The 27,629-nt window shown below is 36.6% G+C and overlaps 2 protein-coding genes and 1 pseudogene across 2 annotated transcripts; 1 reads left to right on the top strand and 2 right to left on the bottom strand.

The window, feature by feature from the left end:
• Window positions 1-14,961: 14,961 nt before the first annotated feature.
• LOC113280342 lies at window positions 14,962-18,889 on the top strand (annotated as a pseudogene).
• Window positions 18,890-21,110: 2,221 nt separating this feature from the next.
• Window positions 21,111-23,413, bottom strand: LOC113283992 (F-box/kelch-repeat protein At1g57790-like). Its single transcript, XM_026533378.1, has 2 exons — window positions 23,372-23,413; window positions 21,111-22,721 (listed from the first exon to the last, which is right to left on the bottom strand). The coding sequence occupies exons 1-2, from the start codon at window positions 23,395-23,397 to the stop codon at window positions 21,167-21,169; spliced, it is 1,581 nt and encodes a 526-aa protein (XP_026389163.1). The 5' UTR covers window positions 23,398-23,413; the 3' UTR covers window positions 21,111-21,166.
• Window positions 23,414-23,971: 558 nt separating this feature from the next.
• On the bottom strand, window positions 23,972-26,459 carry LOC113283993 (tyrosine-protein phosphatase DSP5-like). The gene is made up of 5 exons (XM_026533379.1): window positions 26,045-26,459; window positions 25,855-25,948; window positions 24,821-24,878; window positions 24,676-24,719; window positions 23,972-24,538 (listed from the first exon to the last, which is right to left on the bottom strand). The coding sequence occupies exons 1-5, from the start codon at window positions 26,215-26,217 to the stop codon at window positions 24,290-24,292; spliced, it is 618 nt and encodes a 205-aa protein (XP_026389164.1). The 5' UTR covers window positions 26,218-26,459; the 3' UTR covers window positions 23,972-24,289.
• Window positions 26,460-27,629: the final 1,170 nt, after the last annotated feature.

The raw sequence follows: 27,629 nt of genomic DNA, 5'->3' as shown, positions 1-27,629 counted from the left end.
TCTTTTCATCAAAGTGAAAAAGCATGAACTAGTGAACCCTTAGTGACCCTTAGGTCCTAAGTTCTAGTAATACCAAAACCATCAAAATGAAAATCACATAAAATCAAGGAAATACCATTTTAAGCAGAGGTGTTCATGAGGTCTTGAACCTTTGCTTAGTGAGATATTACCAGAATTACTTGCTAGAGACAGTGAACTATGTCTTGAACTGCTAGTATTTGATGTAATTCGCGATAACGACCACGGAAGATATATCCAAGGTTGCTGCCAAGATCGTGTCGTTTTATCCAATTTGGCCCTGGACATATCATGTTTCTCAGAATGCTCTATAGAATCAAAGCTCATTTTCTCATAGGAAGCGTCCCCACTTCCTCATTCAGATAGGTGAGTTCCATAAAGAGTGTTACTACTACACCCCACTTCAATCTTAAAATGAAACTATATAACTCATTAAGACTTCTTAAAAGTCATCCTTCACATGCAGTCACACTATCACGTCTACACTATAGGGAAGGGACAAAGAATGAAATTCTCTGATAGTGTTTACCTTTACCCACCACAAATTAGTTGTCTCATTCGAAACCTTGATCTTGAGATCTCCAGTCAGCAAGGTTGAGTATCCTTCATGGAAAATTTAATTTATGATCTTAAGCCCCATCCCCTCGATGCATTTTTAACTATCTCTTTGAACAAACCTTTCGTCAAAGGTTGTGCGATATTCTCCTTGGACTTTAACCAATCAATGGAAATAACGCCAATTGAGATTAGTTATTTTTAGATTTAACTATTATAGCTTGGCTAACACAATTTATAGATATAGCTAGCACAGGCCTATGCCAGAGAGGAATGTCTTCTAAAAAGCATCTTAGGCACTCGGCCCCCTCTCGTGCTTTATCTAACGCAATACTCTCAGATTCCATAATGAATTGAGCAATATATGTTTGTCTGAAAATCTTCCAAAAACAAACCCTCTTGCTAGAGTGAAAACATATCCACTCGTATTTAGGCCTGTCAATGGAAGAATATCCGTCGGATATTTAGAAATCCGATATCCGACATGTTAAGCACTACCGGATATTCGATATCCGATAATATCCTATAGGATATCAAAATCAGATATCGAATCCGATAGGCTAAGCTGTCGGATATCCGATAAATATCCGATAGTATCCGGTTATAACAAAAAAGCTTAAAAACCCTTGTAAAACATTTTCATAATTGACACTTATGGGATATTTATCCGACAATATCCGATAATATCTGATACTAGACTCGAAATTAGGATAAATTACAAATAAGTTCCTATACTATCGGATATCGGATATTAACATTTCGGATGGGGTCTAATCCGTTTCCGATATGTTAAGGAAGAAATATCCGATAAAATATCCGATCCGATATCCGATAAAACGGATAAAATCCTATAGGATCTCGAATACTAGGAAACGGATACCGGATATCGGAAAAATGTTGATAGGCCTACTCGTAGACTTAGACTCCTCTAAGTCAACTATTCAGTTTGCATCACAAAGTCCCTCAAGGACAACAAGATACCTTTCATAAATCAAACAAAAGGTAGTAGAGTATTTTAGGTACCATAATACTCTACTAAGTGCATCCCAATACTCTTGTTCTGGACTACAAGTATATATACTTAACTTACTCACAATATAGGCAATGCATGGACTATTACAGTTCATTAAATTCATCAGACATCCTATAACTCTTGAGTATTCAAGTTAAGATACTCCATCACCCTTATTTTTCTCGAGTCTACAAGAAGAATCGTATGGATTATACGCAGGCGTACAATCAGACTGATTGTATCTCATAAGCACAAATTCAACATAATGAGAACGACTAAGACTATAATTTTTTGATTATCTTCTAATTCTCATCCCTAAGATTACGTCAAAAGAGCCTCAGTCTTTCTAGTCAACGTTCTCATTCAGTGCATGTATTTAGTGGAATTAATCACATCTATGTTTGTAACAAGTATAAGCATATCATTAACATACAAGCATACAATCACACAGGCATCCTTAACAAGTCACTTGTAAATACACTTGTAAGATTCATTAATTTAAATCCACTACACATTATCACATGATCAAATTTTCCGACTTTGTCTTCATAACCTTTCACTACAAAGTCCTCAGGTTGGTCTATGTAAATTTCTTTATCTAATTCACGGTTTTAGAAAAGTTGTTTTAACATCCATCTGATGTATTTCCAAGTTGTTTATGGCAGCAATATCAATTATTAACATCTCAACAGAAGTAATTTTCGTCACAAGTGAATAAGAATCAAGGAAATCTACATCTTCTTTTAGTTTATAGCCTTTAGCTACCAACTTAGCTTAATATTTTTACACAGTTCCATCTACCAATCGTTTCCTCTTAAAGACTCATTTACGTCCCATGGTCTTACTCCCTGGAGGTAAACTAGCAATCTCCCAAGTTTGTTTCCGACGGACTGAGTCCATTTCACTAAAACAAGCTTCTTACTAGAATGGGGTTTCAGTAGATATCAAGGCTTCTTTACAAGTCTGGGGATCAGACTAAGTTAGGCATGTTATGAAGTCGGTTTCATAAGAAGTCTCAAGTCTAATTGTTTTACTTCTATTAGGCTCAACATCAACTTCATCTTCCTTTAGAATAAGTTCTGACTAATTGAAAATAAATCTAGGGAATCAACAACACATCTCTAATGAGGTACAGTTTTAGAATAAACATGTTCATAGAACTCAGCATCCCTAGATTCCGTAATAATATTCACGCCAAAGTCAGAAAAAAAATCAGAACACTCAACCAAAAATCTATATGTAGAAGTATACTCAGCATACCCTATATGAAGACACAATCAACATTTTTGGTTTCAATCTAGTTATTTTAGGAAGAGGAATTACAATCTTAGTCAAACACCCCCCACACTTTGACGCATTCATAAGAAGGTCATCTACCTTTCCATAAATCAAATGGAGTTTCATCTGATCCTTAAAAGGGTACTCTATTCAGAATATACTAGTTAAGAGGACTGCCTCCCCCCACAAGGCCGCAGGTAATCCTGAACTAATCAACAAGGAAATTATCATCTCCTTAAGGATACGGTTGTTATGTTCAAGGCTTCTAATTGGTTTCCAACTTCAAGTTTATACATCTTAAGGCTTCTAAGCAATCATCCTTATCCCTAAAAAAGTATACAAGATAGTACCTCGTACAATCATCTACGGAAGTTATAAACGATCTTTTACCACAGTGGTTTTAGGTTGAACTCATGTCGACTAGGCCTAACTGAATTAATTCTAAAGGCTTAGAATTACTCTGAACATTTGTGCTAAAAGGTTTTATAGCAAATTTTGATTATTCACATATTTCACTTTTGTGTTAAAAATTCAAACTAAATTTGGGTATGCAACCTATGCTAGCTAGTTAAGCATTGACTTATAAGTTTACGGTTCCAAGTCTACCACGTAAAACAATCAATCACACAAAGAAAGCATAAAAATCAACTATGTTCACATCATCAGTTTTTCCGTTAATCTTATATAGACCCAAAGTCCTATAACTCTTGCTTAAAAAATCACTGCCTAGTTACAACAAGTTTTCCAGATTTAATTAAGATCTTAAATATTTTTCCATATACAACAGAATAAGATACAAGATTTTCGCATATGCTCGGAACATGAAAACTTCATTCAATGTGAGAATATTACAGATATGAGCTTCTGCTCGACTTTTTACTTTTATGCAACCTTTATTGCAGATGAGTTACTCAAAAAGAGTTTCTTGACATCCCCTATCCTCTGATAGGAGGAGAACAAGTCTCTGTTTCAACAAACATTCTTGGTGGCTCCAGAGTCCACCCACCAATATCTCACATTGGTTATTAAAATAACTACCGACATCATGCCACTGAACTCGTTCTATTTGTTTCAACTAAATTAGCATTAACTTTCTACTTATTAAGGTTTTTTACGTTGTATACAATTTACTGTCATATGGTCAGGAATTTACAAACATAAAAAATCACCTTTAATTAAAGTAATGCTAGATTCAGGTTTACGAAACATACCTTTCTTATGAAGACCATGCTTAGAGTTGCGCTCGATGTTTTCACCTTTGCCAGCTTTGGAAGATTTGTTTCCAACCACATGCGCCTATTAGCCATGTCCCTTGGAGATGACACCTTTATTCACAAACCACAATTCCGAATCGGAAAGTAAAATATGAGTTTTGAAGATAACATCTATATATACAAACTTCGTTTGAATCAGTTTCAAAAAACTCATGGTTACCCCATAAAAACTACTTTAGTTAACAACAAATTTCTGCTCGTCAGAATTTTTCAGGAACGTTTCTCTATTTGTAAAATATCAAAAAATTACTTTTACAACTCCAAAAATTCTGAAATTTTGCGTTTGTAACTTTCAAGGTGCCTACTACATTATGTTCTAAGTGTTCGTCGAAATTACTTATATATTAAGAGATAACTTCGAAACTATACAGCTGACCAAAAATTCGTTTTTTGTTTTTCACTCCACAATTAACATCCATGATTATTACAAACTTTAATGTCTTAAGATTGTTGGGTGAAATAATTAAAAACAAGGAAAAAATCAAATAATAAAAAGTTATTGATACTTAGCTTCTTTATAATGGAAGTGATCGATTTGATGAAACGGACGAGCTCCCCAGATCTCCGTAACAGCAATAAGGAAAAACTTTGAAAAAACAGAGTGATTCACGTGTTCAACACGTTGCCCTTAAGACATTAGCGCCCGGCTACACTCAAGAGTGATGTTATAGTCCTCACAGGACGGATATCTCCAGGATAAAACACCCTAATACACCTACTACTAGCACTAGTTGGTCACCCGTGCGATGCACGGGTCAGTGTCGCTTATGAAAGATGTTTCCTCAAAAAATAAAATTATATTTAAGAAATTAATAAATATTCAGCGAACTTGTGACCTTATAAAAGGTAATAAACATTCAATGCACTAATAAAAATTCAATGCGATATAAAAAATAATTAAAAAGTCATGGCTCTGCATAATAATATCTTCAAACCCTATAATATTTGTTCCAACTTCACAAATAAATTAAAAGCTCTTTTATACCGGCCTTTTGCTTTCATATTCTTTAAATTTCTGGAGCTCATGCTATTGTTTTTTTTTTAATATATATTCTTACCACTTTTGGTTCATCACCCAATCATTTTATGCCTTTATTGCATCAGAAAAAGCGACACCGAAATTATAATGCATCTCAAAGAAAGTCTCATCATCTGCTTGATTTTCATCTCAAATAGCATAAATCTATAGAAAAGTTACATGATGATTATGAGAATTTATATCTACATAGTGCAATGAAATATTTTCTATCGCTAAAATTAATTTTATACAATGGAATATTTTTGTCGTCTTTGCAACCATAGTGATACATGTTTTATTGGCAGGGACGGTCCTATGAAGGGGCTAACCCGGACTGTAGCCCATCCCAAAATTTGGCCCAAAATTTTTTTAGTATACATATTTGACTGATTTTCGTACTCAGTCGTACGAATAAACTAAGTAGCCAATTTTATTTCACTGAGTAAGCCTGCTATTATTACTAACCCACTTGAGAAATATTAGTTGTAAGTTTATGGCCAAGCCCATTACCATTGCAGTTATCAATCGAATACCTGAATTTACTTATCCCACAAAAAGTTTGAAGGTTTTACGGTTTTATTCACAAATCTTAATCTCATTTGAGGATATATTGTTAATTGATAAATAAGTCTAAGTATCAAGATATCATCTTTTGTAGTCAAAAAAATTTCGACCGCCTGCTTTAATGTAGGACATATGAGCCCCATACAGGTCTCTCATATACACATATGAGTTTTGTGCACGTAGGAAATTAGCCCTACCCTAAAGTGAAATCTTGGGTCCGTCCCTGTTTATTGGTGAAGTGGAATCTTACATTTCCCTCAACAGGGACCCATATTTATTCCTAAAAATCAAACCAGAAAATGTCATGATTATCATATTTTGATCCTAAATTGCATAATGACATTTGGAGATAATAAACGTATTTGTGCTCACTGTTACTATTTATTGGTTGGTTTTTCTCAAAAGAACCACATAAATTAAAAAAAGATAATAGTACCCACTTATATTCTTGTAGAGTAGAATCGTATTGATCGAAAATACTCTAATATGTTCAAGCTTTTTCCCGCACTCTAAATAATCCGACCTTTGAAGAAGCTATATATGCTCCGCCTGTGATGTCTGTTGAAAATGGATTTTTGAGTTTCTTCACATTGTCTTTGTCGCTCAAATAAAGGTGCACTATAAAATTAAATAATTTTTATCAAAATTAAATAATAATTAAATATTATCATACGTACAATTTATATTTATTTAGATTTTTTATTCGCGTACCATGATAAAATTTGAATTATGTCAAAGAATCACAAACTAAAGTTAACAAACCATTGCATGACTTTTATAAATAATATATTATTTTCATAAATCCATTATTGTAGTGAAAAATATTTTCAAACATTATCCGAAGGAAAATATTCCACAACGATGTGGGATCAAGCAAACCTCCTTTTCTTAATCAAATTCTCTTAAGTGACTCTAAGAGAATCATTTTCCCCCGTGTAATCTCTATTTAGTTCCTTTTTAATATATACATGCTTCAAAAAAATGGTCTAAAAAATAACATTAGATAAAAAATCTTATAAAGTGCTTTTCAAAAAAAAAACAAAAAAAAACAAAGCAAAAAAATGTAATGAAGAGGAAAAAACACTAATGTTCATTCTCAGACCTGTTGCATTGATTTCTTTTCTGCTAGTTTCTTGGTGTCCTTTTTAGCATGTTGTTATTCGAGATATTTTATAAAAGGGTCGTAACTTTATGAGTTAATTAGGGTTTGGGTCGTAAAACATGCACTTGATGCATTAGGGTCGGAGACTAACCGAAGACTGTTTAATTAAGCAGTTAGTTGACTTTTAATTAAGGTGAAGCTCACCTCCATCTACTGTCATGATAAACATACTCTTGCGTCATTTGTTGTTCATCAATTTTTTGTTCAATTCGAAAAGTCTCTGCGATACTCTCTACATTCTACGGAAGTACTTCATTCCACCCCTGACTCAATTTTAGCAACATCAACTGCACCCTTCAGTAATTTCTTGTTTCCCGTACTCATTACTAATTAAATCTATAAACCAAATCTATAAACTCATTAACCTTCTCACAGATATTCTTCTTCCAACAGATTATCAGGTATATCATCACTGAGGTGGGTGAATCCGACCAATATGCTAGCTTCATCTAGATCTATATTGTTAAGTTCTTTTTTTTTTTGAAACTTAATTTGTATTGTTAATATTTGCATTTCCTTGATATTTAGGGATTTTATCTTCCTCATCCTGTAGCATTTCTATTTGTGGTAGTCAATCTTCGATTCTTCATAGTTCAATTTTCCAAGTTCAATCTCTTCCACGCAAACTATGGATGTATTCCATCACCTACTTCATCTTCAACATCTACATTCCCTAAAATAAGAATCATTTCTTGATAATGGTTTCTATCCGACCGGAATCACACAGTCGTATTACATTCCCTTATATATTTTGACTTAAACAAAAAATATGGGTAATTTCATAAGTGGGTCGGATCTAACATACCCAGTTGAGTTATTAACAGGTGTTAGGTCACTATGTCCTTTAACAATTTCGCCAGGGCAATTTGGTAAAAATTCAAACAGTCAAAAAAGGTCTTCGATCCTAATACATCAAGGGCATGTTCTATGACCCAGACCCTAATTATCCCATAAGATTGCGACCCTTTTATAAAAATATATCATATATCTCTTGTTATTCCTTTATAGACAACAAAAATTTCTTTTCTCCCACGAGCATATGTTAAACTCGTGAATTATGAATTATATATGTACTTCTTTCATGTAAGTCATTCAACTATGCTCATTTGTATATGCACTCTATGAAGGAGCGCATGTTTCATTTGGGAGCCATAAAAAAATGGAATGAAGTGATTATATACAAATTTAGCAAGTGTATGTATGCATGTATGCGTATGTACCTAGGATTATAAGATGGACATCTTAAATATATTAAGTGCGTGTAAATGTGCCGCTAAATTAAAGGATTAACGATTCTTGAACATAATTATGACATCCTTAGCACCATGGACAACACAAGGTATTGATTGGAGATATTTAAACGTCTCATGTTCTAAATTAATCACAAACTATCTAGAATACTTCGTAGTCGGGTAATATGCGTTTTTTAAAGCATACAACTTTTGTTTTTCTTCCTAGTACCTCCTTGGGCCTGGAGGGTATATTTGTGCGCATAATTCTTATTTACGGTTTCCTACGCTAAGTTGTCTTACGGCCTCTTAATTAGGTTGTGTAGTGTTGCACATGTATAAAATTGATCATTCGAGACCAGTAGCTAGCAAGTTCTCCCGCTAATCTTACTCGTCGGTAACAGTATTACAGTACCACAAGAAGCGGGCAAGTTCTTTTGGCCTGACTTCCTTCGACATTGTATTAAGGCAAGGGTACAAAATCGTCCATTGTTCATTACATGGAGTAATAACTAACCGCTTTGCCTTACTGCAGGTTTGGGCCTTCTACCCGTTTTCTAGAGACTACTCTTGATATACGCTAACCTAGAGGTGTAAAACGTGTCGGCCCGACACAGCCCAGCCCATGAAGTCGCGTGCTTAGCGTGTTGTGCTGGGCTGTGCCAGAGATTCAGACGTGCTGTGTTGTGCTGTGCTAAATGGCGTGTCGTGATTTGTTGTGCCAGAAAAATAAACGTGATGTGTCGTGCTGGGCTGTGCTATTTATGTTCTCCAAAATAAATATTTTTGAGATATTTTAGTTAGTACATGTATTATTATATAAATAGATTAGCATAACGAAAATAAAATGTTAGAAATTGGCTAAAACAATGATTTTTTTGTGAAATATGCATCAAATGTGATGTAATGTGTAGTATTTTACGCATGACGTGGTGTGCTTTCTTCGCGTGATGTGTTGTGCTAACACGTGTTGTGTCGCGTGCTGTGCCTATTTTTCTGGCACAACACAACACATTAAACAAACGTGTTGTGCCCGTGTTGTGCCAGTCACGTGCTGTGCTCGAATTTTAACGTGTTGTGTTGTGTTGTCCCATAAACGTGTTGTCCCGTCCCAATTTACACCTCTACGCTAACCTCTATATCTATGGAGTTACGTTTCAGAATAAGAAAATTCTCGGTCAGATAACAACCACTCCTTTACTTTAATACCTTAATGCGCATGGATCACATTAATGGGACTCCCATTGCACCATTTTTCTTTTCATTCCCGCGGATGGAGTTTATGAAATCAACAAAAAAGAAATTGCTTGATGAGGGTGTATTAATTGGTGTCACCAGAGTAGTTTAGGAAAAGAAGTTAAGTCTTTTTATATGAAACGGAAAACAACACTCAATATTACCTTATATTAACTATAAATAAGATACAATACGGAAAAAAAATTTACGTCTTCCTTAAGTTTTTATTTTTTTGCTTATTTATTCAGAACTTTTTTTTAGTACATCATACACCTTTGTAACTTACTAAAAATCTTTCAAAAAAGAAAAGGTACGACCTACGGGTACTTAAGAACCGATTCATCCTTAACTATCCATCTTTTAATTCCAACTGGAAAATCACGTGAAACTGGGATAACCTATAATTAGTAACTATAGTCATGACTCATGTTATAATCTAATAAAATCTAAATACACAGTATGGATGACATGGTAATCAAGTAATCAATCTAACAATGTATATTTTCCACCTACACTAAAGGTAATACAACACTGACACAACACAAAAACTGGATATAACTTAAGAAGACATAAAGACCTAAATATGATACAATTTTCTGTTTAAGTCCTTCGTGATGAATCAAGGGAAGGCATGGTCAATCGCTACCATTCATGGAAATTTCGTCTAACAAACTTTTTTTTTTGAAGCATAACTTCTGTTTTTTGTTCATATTAATTAATCTTTTTATATTTCACAAAATATGTCATTTACTTTCTCGGGTGCACTTTTCACTCCTTTAAATGTGATTTAATCCCTATCACTGCATAATTTTACCGACCAAAAAAAAGAGAAACAAATTTAATCCCTATCACAGAAGATGGATATAGAGCACATGAGATATAGAAACAACAAAGAGACTTAATAAAAAACTTAAAGTTTAAAATCTTAGCCTAGAGAAATATTTTAGCATTTAGTGTCAATCGGTTACATATTTTGATGATACTTGCACACCAAACAAAAGTAGTAAATCAGACACCAAAACACCACCTGTAAGATAAAAACAAAGAAGAACAAAATAGTTGAAGAAAGAAGCAACGTGGAAAAAATGATCAGGCCTTTGCTCGAATATGCTTTTTATACAGAGGCCAAACTCACAAACTCCAGTATGCAAAATCAGGAAATACATATTGAAAACTTACTCTTACATTGACGGTGTCCCTTGTACATGGAAAACTCATGTCCAGAAATGGTAGAGATACATACACAAAAGAAAAAAAAAACATATTAAAAATTTACACTTACATTGATGGTGTCCCTTGTACATGTAAAACTCAATACCAGAAATGGTAGAGATGCATACACAAAAAAAAAAACAGAGAATGATGGTCAGTAAAAGTGGAGAATTTGAGCAAGAAAAAAAAACTCGTGGATTATGAAAAATACCTGAATAACTGGCTTAAGACCATCATATCGAATACCAATACATGCACTACTATCATTTATAGCATATCACTTCAAATCATAAATCAATTTTACTGCTCAATATATACATTTGATTAAACAATGCATCCACAAAATAGGAAAAATAAAAAACTGTACAGTCTCAATAAATATTAACTAACCTGTAGAATGTTCAACAGTGTCCATTGATCCACTCTGGGATCCAAGACCACTTTCCTCTAATGCCCTTTTCCTCTTAAGAACCCCTTAAGTACAAAACAACAAATATAAATTTCACAGATTAGTTGTCAACTCACTCATAGCAATCAACAGATACAACTCCATCAAAAAGAATTAAACAGAGAAATAAATTATGTATATAATCATCAGCGGAAATAACCTGGACTTGATTTTGTTTTGCAGTTCCTTTCCATTATTATACTTTTACGCCTCTGGCGATTCACCCAAGCTTGTTCTGGTTCACAACTTGGTTGTCCTGGCACTGCTATAGACTGTGAACTTCCTGTAGGCATTAAAAATAACAATAAAATCAAACAATATTTGGGAACGGGATCTTATTATGTGATCTCATTCGTTAAAATATGCATGTACCTGCATCCGTGTTTTCGAGCAATCGACGTATTTTCTTGTTTCTTCTCTCAAGTATCACGTACTTATTCTTCGTACCATTCACCCTTTCCTGCTCGGGAGTCGTTGGATCTATATCCACAGTTGGTTTCACGGTTCAACCCACATATTTTCTTGCTGCATGGATCATATGTAAGGGTAAACAACGATCATGTTTATAAACCCACAAAATATCAAAGCATGCAGATGCAACACATTCAACTATAAAAAATCCACATTTTAATACCTGTATTTTTGATCTTGCGCACTCCACTCCCAATGTTGTCATCCCCATCCATTACCAAGTCTAAAAAATTATTTTGTTTCAATATTGCGAAATTCTAGATCGTTAGGAGTACGATTCTAGATTAAATTATCAAGCCATTGTATGAAATCAAAAGGATCTTCAAATCCCGTTTGATACATATACACGATCAATTTGCGATTATTATTGAACATCGAAAAAAAACATCATGGTATTACAAATAATAGATCAAAAGTGATGAGTTTCTCACTGTGATGTAGCCCGGGGTTCACGATCCAAAAAATAAACCTGTTTCTGGAAACAAATCAATGAAACAGTAAAGACTTTTATCGTAAGAAAATCCAAGAAAAAACAACGGGAATAGTAAGAAAAAAAATTCTCACCGTCATGTAGCCTGGAGTTGATGATCCAAAAGATAAACCTGTTTCTGGAATCAAAGCAATGGAACAATAAAGACTTTTATGGTAAGAAAACCTCAGCAAAAACATTGGGAATTTGGCCTTATATAGTGAGCTACTAAACCCAAAAAATTCCAAAAAAAAAAAGCTTCTTCTCAAGAAATAATATAGCACTTTGATATTCACATTTATTTTGATATCATATTCCTATATTTTCTTCCTTGTTATTTTGGTGTCTCTCAAAATTATATTCCCATTTTTTTTCCACATTTATTTTGGTATCTCTCAAAATTATATTCCCATTTATTTTTTATTTTATTTTTGGCATTATTTTTGTGCGTTTTTTTCTTCCAATATTTTCTTCCTTGTTATTTTGATTTCCACATTTATTTTGGTATTCTCAAAATTATATTCCCATTTATTATTTTTTTTATTTTTTTGGTGAGTTTTTTTACTTCTTTGGAATGGTTTTGTATTTTTTTTATTTGTATATGAATTCATTTTATTTTTTTTGTTGCTGATAACATTTTTTTTTCCTTTGGGAATCATACTCCTAATGATTTTAAATTATTTTTATTGTACATGATTCACTTCATTCACGCGTAATTGCCACAAATCAGGTATTTTCTTTTAATCGTTGATCTAAATTTATTTATTATAATCAGGTTCATGCTTTTGTTTTTTTTCTGGGTATTCAATACCAACAGAAAGTCTAAATGCAAGTATTTTTTTTACCCGTAGTTTGGAGATGTAATTAGAAGAATTTTATTACAAAAAATGTAAATGGACATTGGACATTGACTTATTTTTATTTATTTATATGATTGATATTTTTTTAATCATATGATTGACTTATTTTTACGATGAAATCACGATAAACATTGCATATTTTATTTTATCATGATGAATCGTTTTTTTATCATGATAAACTTTAGAAATAATATTTTATTAATCGTTTTCCAACGCAATTTACCTTTCATGTCAGGTTTCTTATGCACGGGCATCCCTTCATAATTCACAGTCTTGTACGAATCAGGCTTGACGATTTCTACAGGGTTGGTCTCGATGAGGAGTTTCCTGCCATCAAGGTGTGTCAGTGCATACTGAAATCCGGAGAGGGCTTCGGTCAGGGACAATGTGTGCTCCATAGCCAAATTATCACCTATTCTCTGAAACTTGGGGTGACTCCACTGAACCAGAATAACGACTATATCCCTTGAGTCGGTTTTTGGGGCTTGATTGCCCTCTCCAGGGAAAGTGATAATCTGTCCGTTCTTCATTCCCTTCTTAACATGGACTTCCACAATCTTCTTTTGCTGGACAACCCTGTCACCTTTGCATCCAGGGCAGCTGCTGGTTGTTTCTACTACTCCTGTTACCTGTACCTCTACAGTTTCTTTGAAGTGCCACAGTAGAGATCCCTCAGATATACCATCAGGCTACGCACGATGGATTCTTCTTTTCTAGACATCTTCGACCCAGAATATTAATCACCAAGAAGAAAATTTTACTCGGAGAAGAAGAGGCTAAAATTTCTCTTTGGTATCTCTTTTACAGTCTTCCACGGAGAGTGCAAACCGACTTGGATATGGAAACCTTAGAACATTTTCGTAACAGCCATTAGGCTGTTATAGAAGCCTTTCATCCAGACAACCAACACAGTCCTCCGGCAAGCCCAGTTTTCCAGCCAGTCAAGTTTTGGTCAACGGTTAAAGTCAATTGCATGACCAGTCAAAGTCAACGGTCCTCCGGCCATTAGCCTCTCAGTTCTCCAGGGGGGATCTGCTTTCGTTTCTTGGTAAGTATGTGCACCATCTATCCAGTCTCTTTGACTTTTCTAACTGTTCATGAGCAGAGTGAATGCCATCCTTGGATATTTCTCTAGACATTTCCAATCTTTCTTGGACAGTCCTTGTTGGATCAATAGCAAGTGTTATTGAAGACTTTTTGCCAGACCAGAAATCTTTCTTAAGGCATTGGATACCCATGCCATCTTGAGCAACTGTTAGAAAGTAACTTTTGAAGTGATTTTGATGTGCACTCCCCTCGTAGAGTGAACTTCAAGATGAACTTATCCTGGATTTTTAAAGCTGATACGAAGGTGCAACCGGTAAGCCCATTTAAATTTTACGAATGTTATTTACTCCTGAAACCGAGGTTGCCCGAGGTGTATGATCTCGAGGTTGTATGACGTGATTTTGGTGAAGATGGTGATGAAAATTAGTACCGCTGCACCGACAGTAAAGTTTTATGGGTAAACCTCTGGCAAACCCTTCCGAGACTGCACTCGGTTTTTAGGGACACCTAAAAATATAAAGACTTACTGCACGTGTTAAGTGTAGTCGCGTTGCCTATGACAGTGAACTAGCTAGGTTTAATTTTTCAGTAATTATTAAGTATACTACTTGTGTTGTATCCGAATAAAATAAACTTATTTACGTGTATTTCTCACTTATATTTACAATTATCAATCTAAATACGACTTATCAGACTCAATGTGTATGTTGCACCCCATTAGGTAGATTGTCATTCTAAAAATTTGTTAGCACAATATGCTCTAAACACGCTGATCCAACACTAGCTACGGAGAAATTTGTATGACAAGAAATCTCGGAAATGTCTCGGTCCAGTGTAAAAAGAGTGTCAAGAATTCGTTGGTTAATGAACACTAAAACTAAAAATGAGTGTCGACCAGGTGTAAACGGAAAAAAGTCAAGGAACTGAAAATGGGTAGCCGTTATCTGAAACTTCAAAATAGTTAACGAGTACCCGTTTCTTTTGAACGGTCAATGGTTAACAGGTTTTTTCCTAAACAACGGATAATGGTTAGCCGTTTTCACCTTTTTAAAGAACGGGTAACCATTATCAGTCTCAAGAGTCTTCCAGTTAGGATTTCCAAGGACTAGGGAAGATACGCTTTAGACCATGGTCTCTTGGGAAGCTCTATAAGATCCAGTCTTATAAGATTAATTTCTTTCTTTGGATTCTCTCATGAAAAGTTGATGACTTTTTTCGAAGGCGTATGGATGTAGATAGGACATGTAGTTTATGTGAAGAAGAAGATGAAACAAGCTATCACCTCCTCTTGAACCCGAAACTATAAGCCTTTATATTCTTAAGGTCTTCCACTCGAATGTGCAGTGAAGTCCATTTTTATTTTTCGAAAGGAAACACCACTCATTTCCCTTATCTGGCACCATAGTGCATCCCAAACTACATTCTTCGTTTCTCTTTCAATCAACTGAGAAGATATGAAATTGGGTGCAACATTCCTGCAGCTTGATACAAGAGCAATCTTCAGCTATTATCGTATGAGTTTGAGAAGTTATCATGGTTCAAGAGGAGGTGTAACAAAACTCTCAAGTTTTGTAAGGGATGAGTGTAAATATGGAAGGATTAAAAAGCTTGATGATGGTTTGAAATACTTTAATCAACTCATTTCGGAAAGGCCATTACCATCCATTGTTACATTCTGTCATATACTGGGATCATTAACGAAGATTGGATGCTATTCAGATGTGATTCTGTTGTATAAGAAGATGCATTGTTTTGGAGTAAACCCCGATATTTATACACTCAGCATTTTGATTAATTGCTTCTGTCGATTAGGAAAAGTTGATCATGGGTTTTGTTTGCTTGGAGATATTCTAAAGAGAGGTTATCTTCCTAATGTTATCACTTTCACTACACTCATCAAAGGGTTGTGTCTTCAAGAAAAGATTGATTCCGCATACAAAGTGTTCGACAGAATGACAAAGACGGGTGTTCGACCTGATGCCATTACGTGAAATAATCTTATATCTGGTCTCTGTAGAACTGGTAAAGTGGGTTCTGCTCTTCGGCTAAAAGAAAACATGGTGAAATGGAACTGCACACCTGATGCTGTTTCATATTGTACCATTGTAGATACTCTTTGTAAAGGAGGTCTAGTTGATCAAGGCCTCACCGAAATGCAAAGAGATTCAAATGTTATGCCCACTGTAGTCGTTTACACTTCTTTGATCAATGGACTTTGCAGTTCAGGCCGGTTGAATGAGGCAAAGAGAGTCTTTCAATTTATGGGGATAGATTTTGCAAGCAAGGGCGGTCAATTCCTTGTTGGCAGGTCAGCTAGTCCCCAAAAATTGAAATACGACTGGTCGATTACCGTTGGTGGCCGGGTCGGATCAGCAGCTCGATGGATCAAGCCTGGGCGGCTGTTCCGGACTGGACAGCTTCGGTAGGGCGGGATGTACTTGGTAGGGGTGTCACCGGGGAAGTGGATTAGTGCGGAGATTTGAAAACGTGACGGAAACCCGAACTATCGGCATCGAGAAGGTTAGAGCGAAGAGTGTTACCTTTGGCAACAAGGGCGCTTAGGTGGTCTGGCCACGCCGGCGGGACATCTAATGTCTTCAACATTCACGATCTAAACGCTGCGATTAGCTCACGCCCAAAACCACCTAACCCGAACAAAGGGAACAAAGGATCATTTTCACTGGTTAGTAGAGGAATCTTTGCGGATGTAACGCCTTATACTACTTTGATTCATTGTCGTTGCCTACATGGTCAATGGGAAGAAGCAAGAAGATACTTTGATGAAATGCTGGATCGAGGGGTTTCACCCAATACAGTAACCTTTAATATACTGATAGATTCACGTTGTAAAGATGGGATGACAGAAGATGCTCGGGGATTATTTGAACTGATGGACAAGATAAACATAAAAGCTAATGAGATCACTTATAGCTCAATGATCCACGGTTTGTGTTTGGCTGGTCGCTTGAAAGATGCGGTAAATCTATTTGACTCGATTGTATATTAAAGGTTACTGTATTGGGGTATCAAAACAAGATGTAGAACACAAGATGGAGTTGTGGCGACAGACACTGGAACCTAAGGGCTTCAGACTCAGCAGAACCAAAACTGAGTATCTGAAGTGCGACTTCGACGAAATAGGAACGGACGAGGGAGAACTGATGTTAGATGGACAGATCGTACCAAAGAAAGAGTCCTTCCGTTATCTGGGATCTATGGTCCAGAGCAACGGAGACATTGACGAGGACATCCGACACATAATTAATTCAGGATGGGCCAAATGGAGACGGGCAACGGGAGTCCTCTGTGACCGTAAGGTACCGACTAAACTGAAGGGAAAGTTTTACAAGACGGCAATTCGTCCCGCACTTCTGTACGGGGCGGAGTGCTGGGAGACAAAAAACCCACCCATCTTAAGGCTACATGTGTCAGAAATGAGGATGTTAGGATGGGCTTGTGGGCTGACAAGACACGATAAGATTCGAAATGATTTTATTCATGGGAAGCTTGGGGTAGCATCGATGAAGATGATACTCACGCAATACCGGCTGCGTTGATTCGGGCATCTCCAACGGAGACCACCTGAGGCCCCGGTACGAGTAGGACGCATCGGACGAAGGGAGAATGAAGAAACGAGGACGGCCGAAATTAACCTGGGATGAACTGATTAAGCGGGACTTGAAAGACCGAGGCTTGGATAGAGAGTTGGCGCTCGATAGAACAGCGTGGAGGACAGCGATCTACGTGAAAGAGGTATGTACATGAGGTGCGTGACTGGACCCTTCCTTACCTTTGATTATTCGTTAGAAGCTTTCTCTCTTAATTGGACTGTGCAAACCGCGAACTAGTAAACCGTCATGGCAGAATTGTGAAAGGGGACATCCCTCTGTAGCTCTGCAGCTCGCAGGATCGTGAAGGGGATTTACCCCGTAGCCCTACAACCGGGACATGGAGTACGTGGCCCCCTCACCGAAATGGTCGCGAATGCGTAATCCCATGAAAGTGATGGACCACTACACCCTCTGTTCCGAAAATGAACAAGACACGGAAGGTGTTAAGGATTATTCTTACCTTTGGGTAAGTTGCGTCTCGGGCCGCAGACAACCGGTGTAAAAACTTCGTCGCACCCTTGGGAATACGGTCTTTCTGAGACAATATTCCTGCTCGACCCGGTACTTGCTACTGGAAAAGAGCTTTGGTTTTGGTTTTGGTTTTTGGTTTTGTTTTGGTTTTGGTGGATAAGGGCGTACAACCGAATGTTGTTACTTGCAGTATATTAATTGATGGGTATTGCAAGACTCGTAAGTTGGATGAAGCTATGCACCTATTCAAGAAAATGAAACGAAATGGATTGAAACCCACAACAGTTACTTACAATATTCTATTAAGGGCACTATACCGAGATGGAAGAATGAAGACTGCACAAAGGTTTCTTAACGAGATGCAATCTTTTGGTCAATCTGCAGATGAAGTGACATACACCACCATCTTGGATGGTCTCTGCAAGAATGGACAAATGGAGGAGGCAATGGAATTGTTTGAATCCATGGAGGGTACAGGAATGTTAGCTAATAATTACAGGTATAGCATTCTTTATTCATAGTTTGTGTCAGGTTGGGCGGTTGGAAGATGCAAGAAAATTATTTTATGAGATTCCAGACAAAGGATTTGTTCCTGATGTAGTAACATATAATACAATGATCAACGGCCTCTGTCGTAACAAGATGTTATTGGAGGCTGAAAAACTAATCATGGAAATGGAAGAGAAGGGTTGTTTACCAAATGTTCAAACATATAATAGTATCATTCAGGCTTTTCTTATAGCAAAGGAGACCAACAAGGCATTGCATTTTCTTCACAAAATGCGTGAAAAAGAATTTGTACCGAATGATTCTGTTACTTCCTTTGTAATGTACACTCTCTCAACAGATGAGCTAAAAAACTGTAGTTTCTTTATGTGAAAGTTGACGTAACAGCGATGATAATGTGAATCTTAATTATGAGGAAGTCAATGCATAAAGCTTTTATTCTTGGTACCTTCTGGTTTCTTTTTTCTTATCTTATATTTTCTGCCAGAGCACACTGCCTTAACACCTCTTGCAGGGTACATTCTTACAAAGAGGTTGATGATTATTTTTCTTGAACTTCGAAGCCGAGGGTTGTTGATGAGCTTTTCACAGAGAATTCGGAGGTAATGTGTCTTGTTGTACTTGATTACATACTGACAGTAGCCTTTTTCTTTCGGAAGTGAGATGAGTATGCCATTACACATGAAGACCTTGAGGTAACTGCAGTTTATTTCTTTTCCATATCGTTTTCGAGCTATATGCATTATTGTTTGAATGTTTTAGTCAAATGATTGTTAAATGTCCATTAAACCCATACTGGCAGACTCTGTATCCTTTGTAATGTCTGGTTACTAAATAAATTATGTTCCAAGCAGATAACTAATAAAGTTTTCCTGGATATTGTGTTAATGCATTAACTTGGTGAAAAACCACCTGGTGCCATACCCAGTTTTGGGCTCAAGTGATATAAATTGGCTTGATGCATCTACATATGCAGCATGCCTTGATACATCTACATATGCAGCATGCCTGTTTACTTTGAAAATCAAATTTACTGACATGACTAAGGTTCTAGGATCTGATCCTCTTTTGCTTTCTTACTGAGAATGATGCATATGGCACTGCTGCTGGAGTTGCACTCGTTGTTGTCGTTTATTTGAGTATTTCTCTGATCCTTTGCAGGTAACATTAGGACCTATTACAGGCACATTCTGGTAGAATTTCTATCTGTACAACTGAGTGGTCAAATCAATGCCATTCTTTATTAACTCAAAAAACAAAACAAAATACATCCACTGTAAAACTCGCATAGACAAATACAAGAAGAAGAAATACAGATTTGATACACAATGTCTGTAAGGAAAAATGGAAGATATATTTTTGGTTGTTGATTGAATTTATTTATTAGATAATGTCTTACATTTACTAGAAAAACACAGAGAAAATAGAAACCGGAGCTATCACGTTGCAGAGTCACAACTTTGAGGATTAAATGATTGCAGATTGGGTGCTGAGTGGAAGTTGAAGTTGTTGTCTATCGGACACCTGCGACAGTGTTTGTTCACAGAGACGCCATCTTACCTACAAGTCCGAATTAATGGTGTATGTGTATATGAAGTTATGAAGCATTGCTGCTGCAGTTTGCCGATATAGAGCTTACTTTCAAAAAAAAATTGTGTACTCATGTCGGCAGAGTATTCTTTTGATCCTTTCTCTCATCTTTTCTGACATATTCGATTAAATATTGTTGAACATGTGTAAGGGCTTCAAGAAAATCACCTACAAGATCTCGAATTCTCCAGGGGATCTGCCTTTGTGTAAGGGCACCAACTGTTTAAAAACACATTCTGAAACTACTTGATTAATACCTTTTTTTGACTGCCAACTGAGCTTTTCTGACATTAATCTTAATCCAATCAATTAGAATCAGAACGAGGGGTCATCTGGTATCTTTGAGTCCATGAGGAATTTTCTTCCAACTGTTCTGGAGCAGAGTTAATGCCATCTATAGATATTTCATTAGAGATTCTCAACCCTTCTTGGATCAAGGCAATTGTTATCGAAGACTTTTCTATCTCTACTTTTGCTAGTGTCAGCTTAACTTCTGAAGTGATTTTGATGTGGAGTTGGATCTGGTCCCAGGTGTTGGTTTCTTTGAAAAATGAGAGAACTGACTAATTTCTTTTAACCAGGAGAGTTTTAACTTGTTTTGAAGCATAGAGCAGTGCTGACCAGGCAGCCAAGGATCTTGCAGTTCTATCTGACCCAAACGGACTGCTCAGAGTTCAAGAACCCGCAAACAAGCTTATCCATCATTGTTATGTTGTGTGAGGCGCTAGGCGACACAAGGCGCAAAACCCTCCACCAAATTAAAAATAATACTACATTTTTGGGCCTTGGGCGCTTTATTTAGCGAGGCACCCCCTGCACGACTCATGCACCTAGATGAGCGCCTAGCTCGCCTTTCACAACATAGCGTCATTGCAAAGAAATCATGAGAAACTTTTGTAGATCAGCAACTAAATGAAATTCAGATATAATACACATCGTTGATCACCCAAATTGAAAATCAAGTGAAAAAGATACACTTTAAATCGATAATTCATAAGGGTTGAGCCATGGGTAAAGCCCTAACGTCACTACAAGATAAAGAAGTGAGCAAAAACAGCATAAAATTTAGAAACCGAGGTACGAAAAAAAAAGAAGTTAGAACGACAAATACAGCAAATACAGGCTAGTAAATTTTTAGGAAGGGGGAGGCATAACCCATTCTAGCTCTTGAGCTGTGGATTTCACCCAGTTGGGTTCAATCCAGGTGCAATTTAGATACCAGCCTTCGGTATCATAAAAATCTGTGGCAGAATGCTGACTTCCAAAAGAGCAATAAGTGCCTGTTTCTAGAGAATAGAATACAACTCCTTCACCGTTAAGACATAATCTAGGAAAATAGACTTTGTTCTCCATGCGACTAGTTGGTGCAATTGCAGAGATACATGAGGTATAGCTGACGAATAGCATATGCTTTCCAAGATTTTCAACTCTCATCCATTCCATCTTGTCGAAATCCAGTCTAAAAATCCCAAACAAAGTTCCGTAGCGTTCTACCTTCACCAAAAAAAGCTCTCCTCCACACTCCACTAGGAAACTTGGATACATTGCACCAAATTGTTGATGGGGGTTTTCCAGAACTTTCCAACTATTATCCTCTATGTTAAATACAACTAACACTCCATTATAATCTACACTGTAGAGAACACCATTGCACATAACTGGAATGTTATGCAATGACATGTACTTTTCGGTATCCGTATTACTAAAGACTAAAGGACTCCAAAATGCTTCTCCCTTTCTAATGAAGTAGAGTGAGACTTCGTCAGACCCTTTTTGTTGAATGGCAAAAACTACACAGTCTGACGAAGTTGGTAAGGAGGAGAATGAAATACCTGAAAAGCCATATATCACATCAATTGGCAATTCTGGAAGCTTGATGGTCTCTCTTGTGAAGGGATTGTAAAAGAACAATGAAGTAGTTTCCGGATCCTCCTTAGACATCAGTAGCCAACCTCCCTTTTGAAAACGGATAACAGCACCCACTAGATCAGAGAGGTTCAGGAAGTATTTCTCATTATTATGCATTGGGTTCACAAAATCGAAGGTGGCGCATCTGTGATCTCTACTAAACATCAGCCAAGGAGATAGATATGTGCCTCTAGTGGCACAAGTGGATGTAAGCTTTCTCATTGGCATTAATGCCAGATTTGTTTTACAGACTGAACGAAAATGGGCATAATCCAATGGATGGAGACAGTCTGCGATAAACTCCACCATGTCTTCGATAAGCATACACCAAGGCCGTGGTTTCTCTAAATCTCCTTCGTTATCTACTCCACCATGTTTCCCACCTTCATCATTACTGAATACATGTGCTTCACCTTCCACTGCCTTTGTTACGTTCTTCTCTGGTTCATCTTTACCCACCATATCATCCTGCTTTTTTTGTCCATTAGGGATCATGATCCAATCCGCGGAAAACCATGGTGCTGGCAGATTTAGACACGGCAAAATAGCTAAATTACTGGTACTTTCCACTTCGAATTTGTACAAACTTTGATCTTCCTCAAGTGCAAAATACAAACAACCTCGTGCAACCCCTGCCTCGGCTGCAGAGCAAACAGCTGTGCCTTTGGTGCCAATAAACAGAACATGGTTACCCAAGCTATTCACCTCCTTCCACTCCATTGCGGAAAAATCCAATCGGAACACAAGTATTTGGCACACTACCTTCTTAAACCCTCTTGCACTGTAACGTATAGTAACGGAAAAGAATCCGTCGTCAGTTTCCACAAAATGATGTTTAAAATCAGAAGAATACCATCCTCCTACAACTGGATACCAAATGTTCCTAGCCACCTCGAATTGAAAGTTCTACATTTCCATCATCTAGTTTTTGTATCTCAATCTCTAAGTGGTGATGGTCAAAACTCATAACATAAAGCTTACCTTTAAAACAATTGAGCGATATAAAATCGTCCATGAGCTTAACATCCTGAGACAACTTGTTTATTTTCCATTCTTTATCCCCAGGGTGACAAAATAGAAAGAACTGGTCACTACTTTTAGAAGGATAGGCGAAGAGGCAGAAAACTACAGAATCAGCATTCTCTGGAGGAGAAGACAATATACAATCTGCGAAAAGCGATTGACCAGGACCAGGTGTACCATACCACTTTTCTATGCTAGGCAACTGAATGGTCTCCAATGTTGAAGGATTCCAAAGAAAGCAATCACCAAAACTATGGTTTTGAGTATGATTCTCATTACACAAAATAATCAGCCAACCTTGATGACTAGGATATTGCACAAACCATTTCCCACTCAATTCAGGTATAGATTTTCTACAGGTTCTGTTATTAGGTTCACAAATGTTGTAAAAAGCTTGATTTTCCATACCTTTTCCATAAGGGAAGACTAGCCATGGTGCTGCCTTTGGCAATGGTGGGCTTTCAGGTTCACTTCTTCTCTCAATTGATGATCAATTGGAAGAGAAATGACAAGAAATAGTAGTGATTAAGTTACTGTGAGTCTGAACAAGAAGAGAAACAGAGAGGGAAGATACTGTTGGTGGTGGGGGAATCAATTGAAGATGTTGATGGAGGAGGCTGGCGGTGGTGGTAGACTGGTAGTGGTGGTGGTGTGAGATGGAAGAGAATCATGCAGGTGTAATTTTCAAGTAGAACAATTATTGTGGTGTGTTTGGATTTTGAGGGTGTCTCGGAAAATGTGACTGTTCATAAATGATAGTACTGTGGTTAGGTCCACCTTTGTGAACATTCTGGACCGTCTGATATGATGGCTGGTTTTGAAATTTGATTCACCTGAGCTGCTACTAGGGCTCCAGAGATGGTGGCACAAGAAAGACACCATGGATGGAAAATGCAGAAAACACGGAACAAGAAGAACTGAAGAAATTTAACTTTTTTCATTGCATTGTAATTTTTCTTTTTTGAATGAATGACCAGAGTAAATAATCTCTGTTTCTGTTACAACCTCTTCTAAAGCCATTTTTGCTCTTAAGGGTTTCGACAATGAATGGTGATACAAAAAAGACTCACCAAATGTTTACAGAAGCAACAGTAGCATCATTAAAAACCCTGCATTATAGATCTTCTCATCTCTCTAAATCTAGCTAACTTCAAATCACCTTGTATGAAAGTGTATTGCGCAACGAAAGAAAGGAAAAAAAAGGAAAGGATAGATTCTTTGAACAGAACTAAAAATATCATATAAATCGTAAAACGCAGATATTGGCCTCCCCTACAAATGTGGCAGTAGCGTACACGTTCCAGCATGGTAGTCTGGGTTACATTACTAAATGGAAGTGATCCGCTTTTGCTGCACGCTCTCTTCTTGGTAAACCAAACGACGATTATGAGAAACATAGCGGTAGATGATACCGTAGAGGCATTGGCTTAGGCGTGTGGTGTCATAGTTCTCGATGAACTTCATATCAGTTGGCCTTGCTTTAACACCTGCAAATCGCTGGTACTCTTCAAGTACAGCAGGCAAACACCAATTCTGCATTTTCCTCAAACAACCAATAACACAGCCCGTCCTATGCTGTTGTTCATGTAAAGGAAAATTTATCAGAAATGAATACCACCTACTGGAGGTTCAACGATGAGTAAAGAAAATCATGCTACAGCCTGAAGTAGAAATAGAGAAACGAAGTTGACTGTTAGATCATGTTGACATACCTTTCCATGTCTACAATGAACCATAATAGGATGATTTCTCACATCTGCAGATCGAATAAAGAAGTATAAGGACGAGTAAGAGACAAGATATTCACAGACTAAAATAAGAAGGTTGGGTAAAGGGAATGTTATCCTGATTTAGTACCAAGTATGACTTTTAGAGCCTCCGTGATAGTATCTTTGGAAACAGTCACAAAAGGCTCCTGCATATGAAAATTTAACATAAGCCATAGAAATATTATCACAAACAGAAGCCGTAAAGTTACGAACCTTATGGCAAAACAAGAATTACTCCTAGTGATAACATAAGAATTACTCAGCACATTCAAATATACATCTATAGAATTTGAAATCTCAGTGGTTTCCAGCACTCGAGTAAATGTTCATGAGCAAAAGAAACATGTAGAATGATATGACACTTGGGATATGGGATAACCTTAGCAGATCCACATAAGAGTTTGAACTCTTTCCTGCGAAAATAACTAAGAGCTACGGACAACCCTTCTTAACCTATATCTTTGAATACAAAACGTCATTAGATCACATCTCTTTCTACCCAGACAACTATTAAAACATCAATGAACCAATTGGGTCCCTGTACTCCTCGTACCCAAAATCTATTCATCATTCTTTCCAAAACTTCAATGGCTCCAACTAAACATTAGACCAAGATAAGCCACACCACCAATGTTTTCATCCCTAAACTCTAAGTCTCTCCCAAATAACTTCTCAATCGTATCTCAAGAGAGCAGTAGATGCCCACACCTACACCAGCTATGTCAAATTTCCCTTAACCCTGTTCCATTATTTCATGTATCATCTAAAAAAAAACGAAGAAGTGCCTTAACAAAGACTCCTGGTTTGAAATTGGTTGAGACATTCGACTGATCAACAAATTCTTAAACAACAACACAAGCATCATTCTCTATCTACAATTAGGTAACACATCCCGAATTCCTAAAGCAACAAAAATTCTACAATCTACGAGGAATTTCCCTATCCAGCACAATTCACAGAACAAAGAGGAATCAAAAAGGGCTTAAAAAAAAAAATTGATGACTCAATCAAATTCAATTTTTGCTTTGTGACTCCAAAAATTGATGAAACTTCATACCCTGAGCTATGAATTTTTGACCCATAAATAAATACTAGTAAACAATAAAGAGAAGAAGAATATACCTTTGTTCCTTCCATTCCAAATTGAAAAAGCCGAATATTCTTGGATCGAAGAAATTTACAATTCTCTTCAGGATACGGTTCTGGACACAAACATCTACATAAACCCCACAAAAAAAAACATCAATAAACCAAACCAAAACCCTAACACCCAGAAAAAACCCAAAAATCAATCAAAAGAAAAAACCCTTACATGATGGATTTGAGATTTAATGTATCAAGAAAGGAGAAATTGGATGAATCGGGATAACTAGATCTATAAATTCCTCTTTCAACCATTGAGAAATTATAAGGTGTAACTAATAAACTACTATCGTTATTAATCTCATTACTAGTAATTTCTTTAACTTCAAGTAATAACCCCATCTTCTTCTTCTGAAAAAAACTGAAAGAATGAATGAATGAATTTACAAAGAGAGAAATCAAAGCAAAGCGAATATCAGAGAAGAGTTAGAATTTTTTTCTGAAATGGAAGGAGGAGATTGCTGGTCATTATATAATGAGTTTAAAAGCTTCTTTTTTCCTTTTCCTATTCCACTCATAATTCTTTCTTCTTCTTCTTCCTCTCCCTCTCTTCACCTCCTCCTTGTTTTGTTTCTTTTTGGGTTTTTAATCAGAAAATTATTTTTTCCTTTTATAAAAGAAAGAGTTTTCTTTTGGGATAAACTTTTTAATTTATTAAAAAAAGATTATTATTTACGTGTGATAATTAAATACCGAAAATAGTAAATGTGAATCTGGATTACAGTTTTTCACGGCTTGGATTTAAATGCCAACAAATAGAGTGACATTGGCAGCTTAGAATCAAGGCTGTACTGAAGGGTTTCTTTACCAACCGTCAAAACTCTTGGTGAAATTTCAAGATGTTGATATGAAAGTTTGAGACCCAATTATCAATTTTACCCCTAATAAGTGTTTGGATAATATAATCCAACATGGACCCCGGGAGTTTTAGGTTTTCATGGTATCTGGACTCCGTGACTGATAAAAGACTTTGCCAACGGTTTTACGACCTTTTGGTTTATATTCCACCCAATCGAGTGCCAACACGTGGATATTTAAGACTCTTTACTTCCTTTTTAGTCGGCCCCATATTACGGAGTAAAATTTAAGAGTCCGAGGATTCCAAGTTGGCGGATTACGATGGTCCAAAAAAGTGAGCGGGTAAAAACTGAAGAGAAATTTCCGGGGGAGGGGGAGATGATCCTGTAGAGACAGAGCAGAAGAGTACTGTAAATGATGGATGTCCACGTGTATTGCTCCGTCAGATTTGTTCTGGATTAGGTTTGTTCGTTAAGTTTGTTTGTTAGCTGTGGGTATGATTAATGTCGGCAGGTTACCAACTGCACCTACAAATTATCTTGCAAAGCCAGTCAGTCGCCTGGAACCACCGTGAAAATCTAATCAAAAACATTACCCACCAAATCACAAACGAGATCAGCTCCCGATCCCTCTCGTACCATTTTTTTTTTCATTAAGATGCATCGTTGACTATTTTGTTGACTTAATATAAGTCATGGTTTATATTCTCACGTATCATTCTGTCATGGTGACTTCAAAATTCCGGAGTCAAATATATCATTCGAGGCAGCCATACTTCTCTGGACTGTTGTCCTTAAAACAAACTTTCTACTCATCTGCCTTACTTACAAACCGTAGAATTACATAAAACTGCTGGAATCTAATAAGATATGCACCCATCAAGTCATATACGAGTACAATTTTGCATCTGACTCAGATACATTCCATTCAGATATACGAGTCTAGTCAGACCTGAA

Source organism: Papaver somniferum, chromosome 5, assembly GCF_003573695.1.
Source record: "Papaver somniferum cultivar HN1 chromosome 5, ASM357369v1, whole genome shotgun sequence".
Classification (NCBI taxonomy): Eukaryota; Viridiplantae; Streptophyta; class Magnoliopsida; order Ranunculales; family Papaveraceae; genus Papaver; species Papaver somniferum.
The sequence above is the reverse complement of the archived record's forward strand: the minus strand, read 5'-3'. Positions and strand labels throughout refer to the sequence as shown.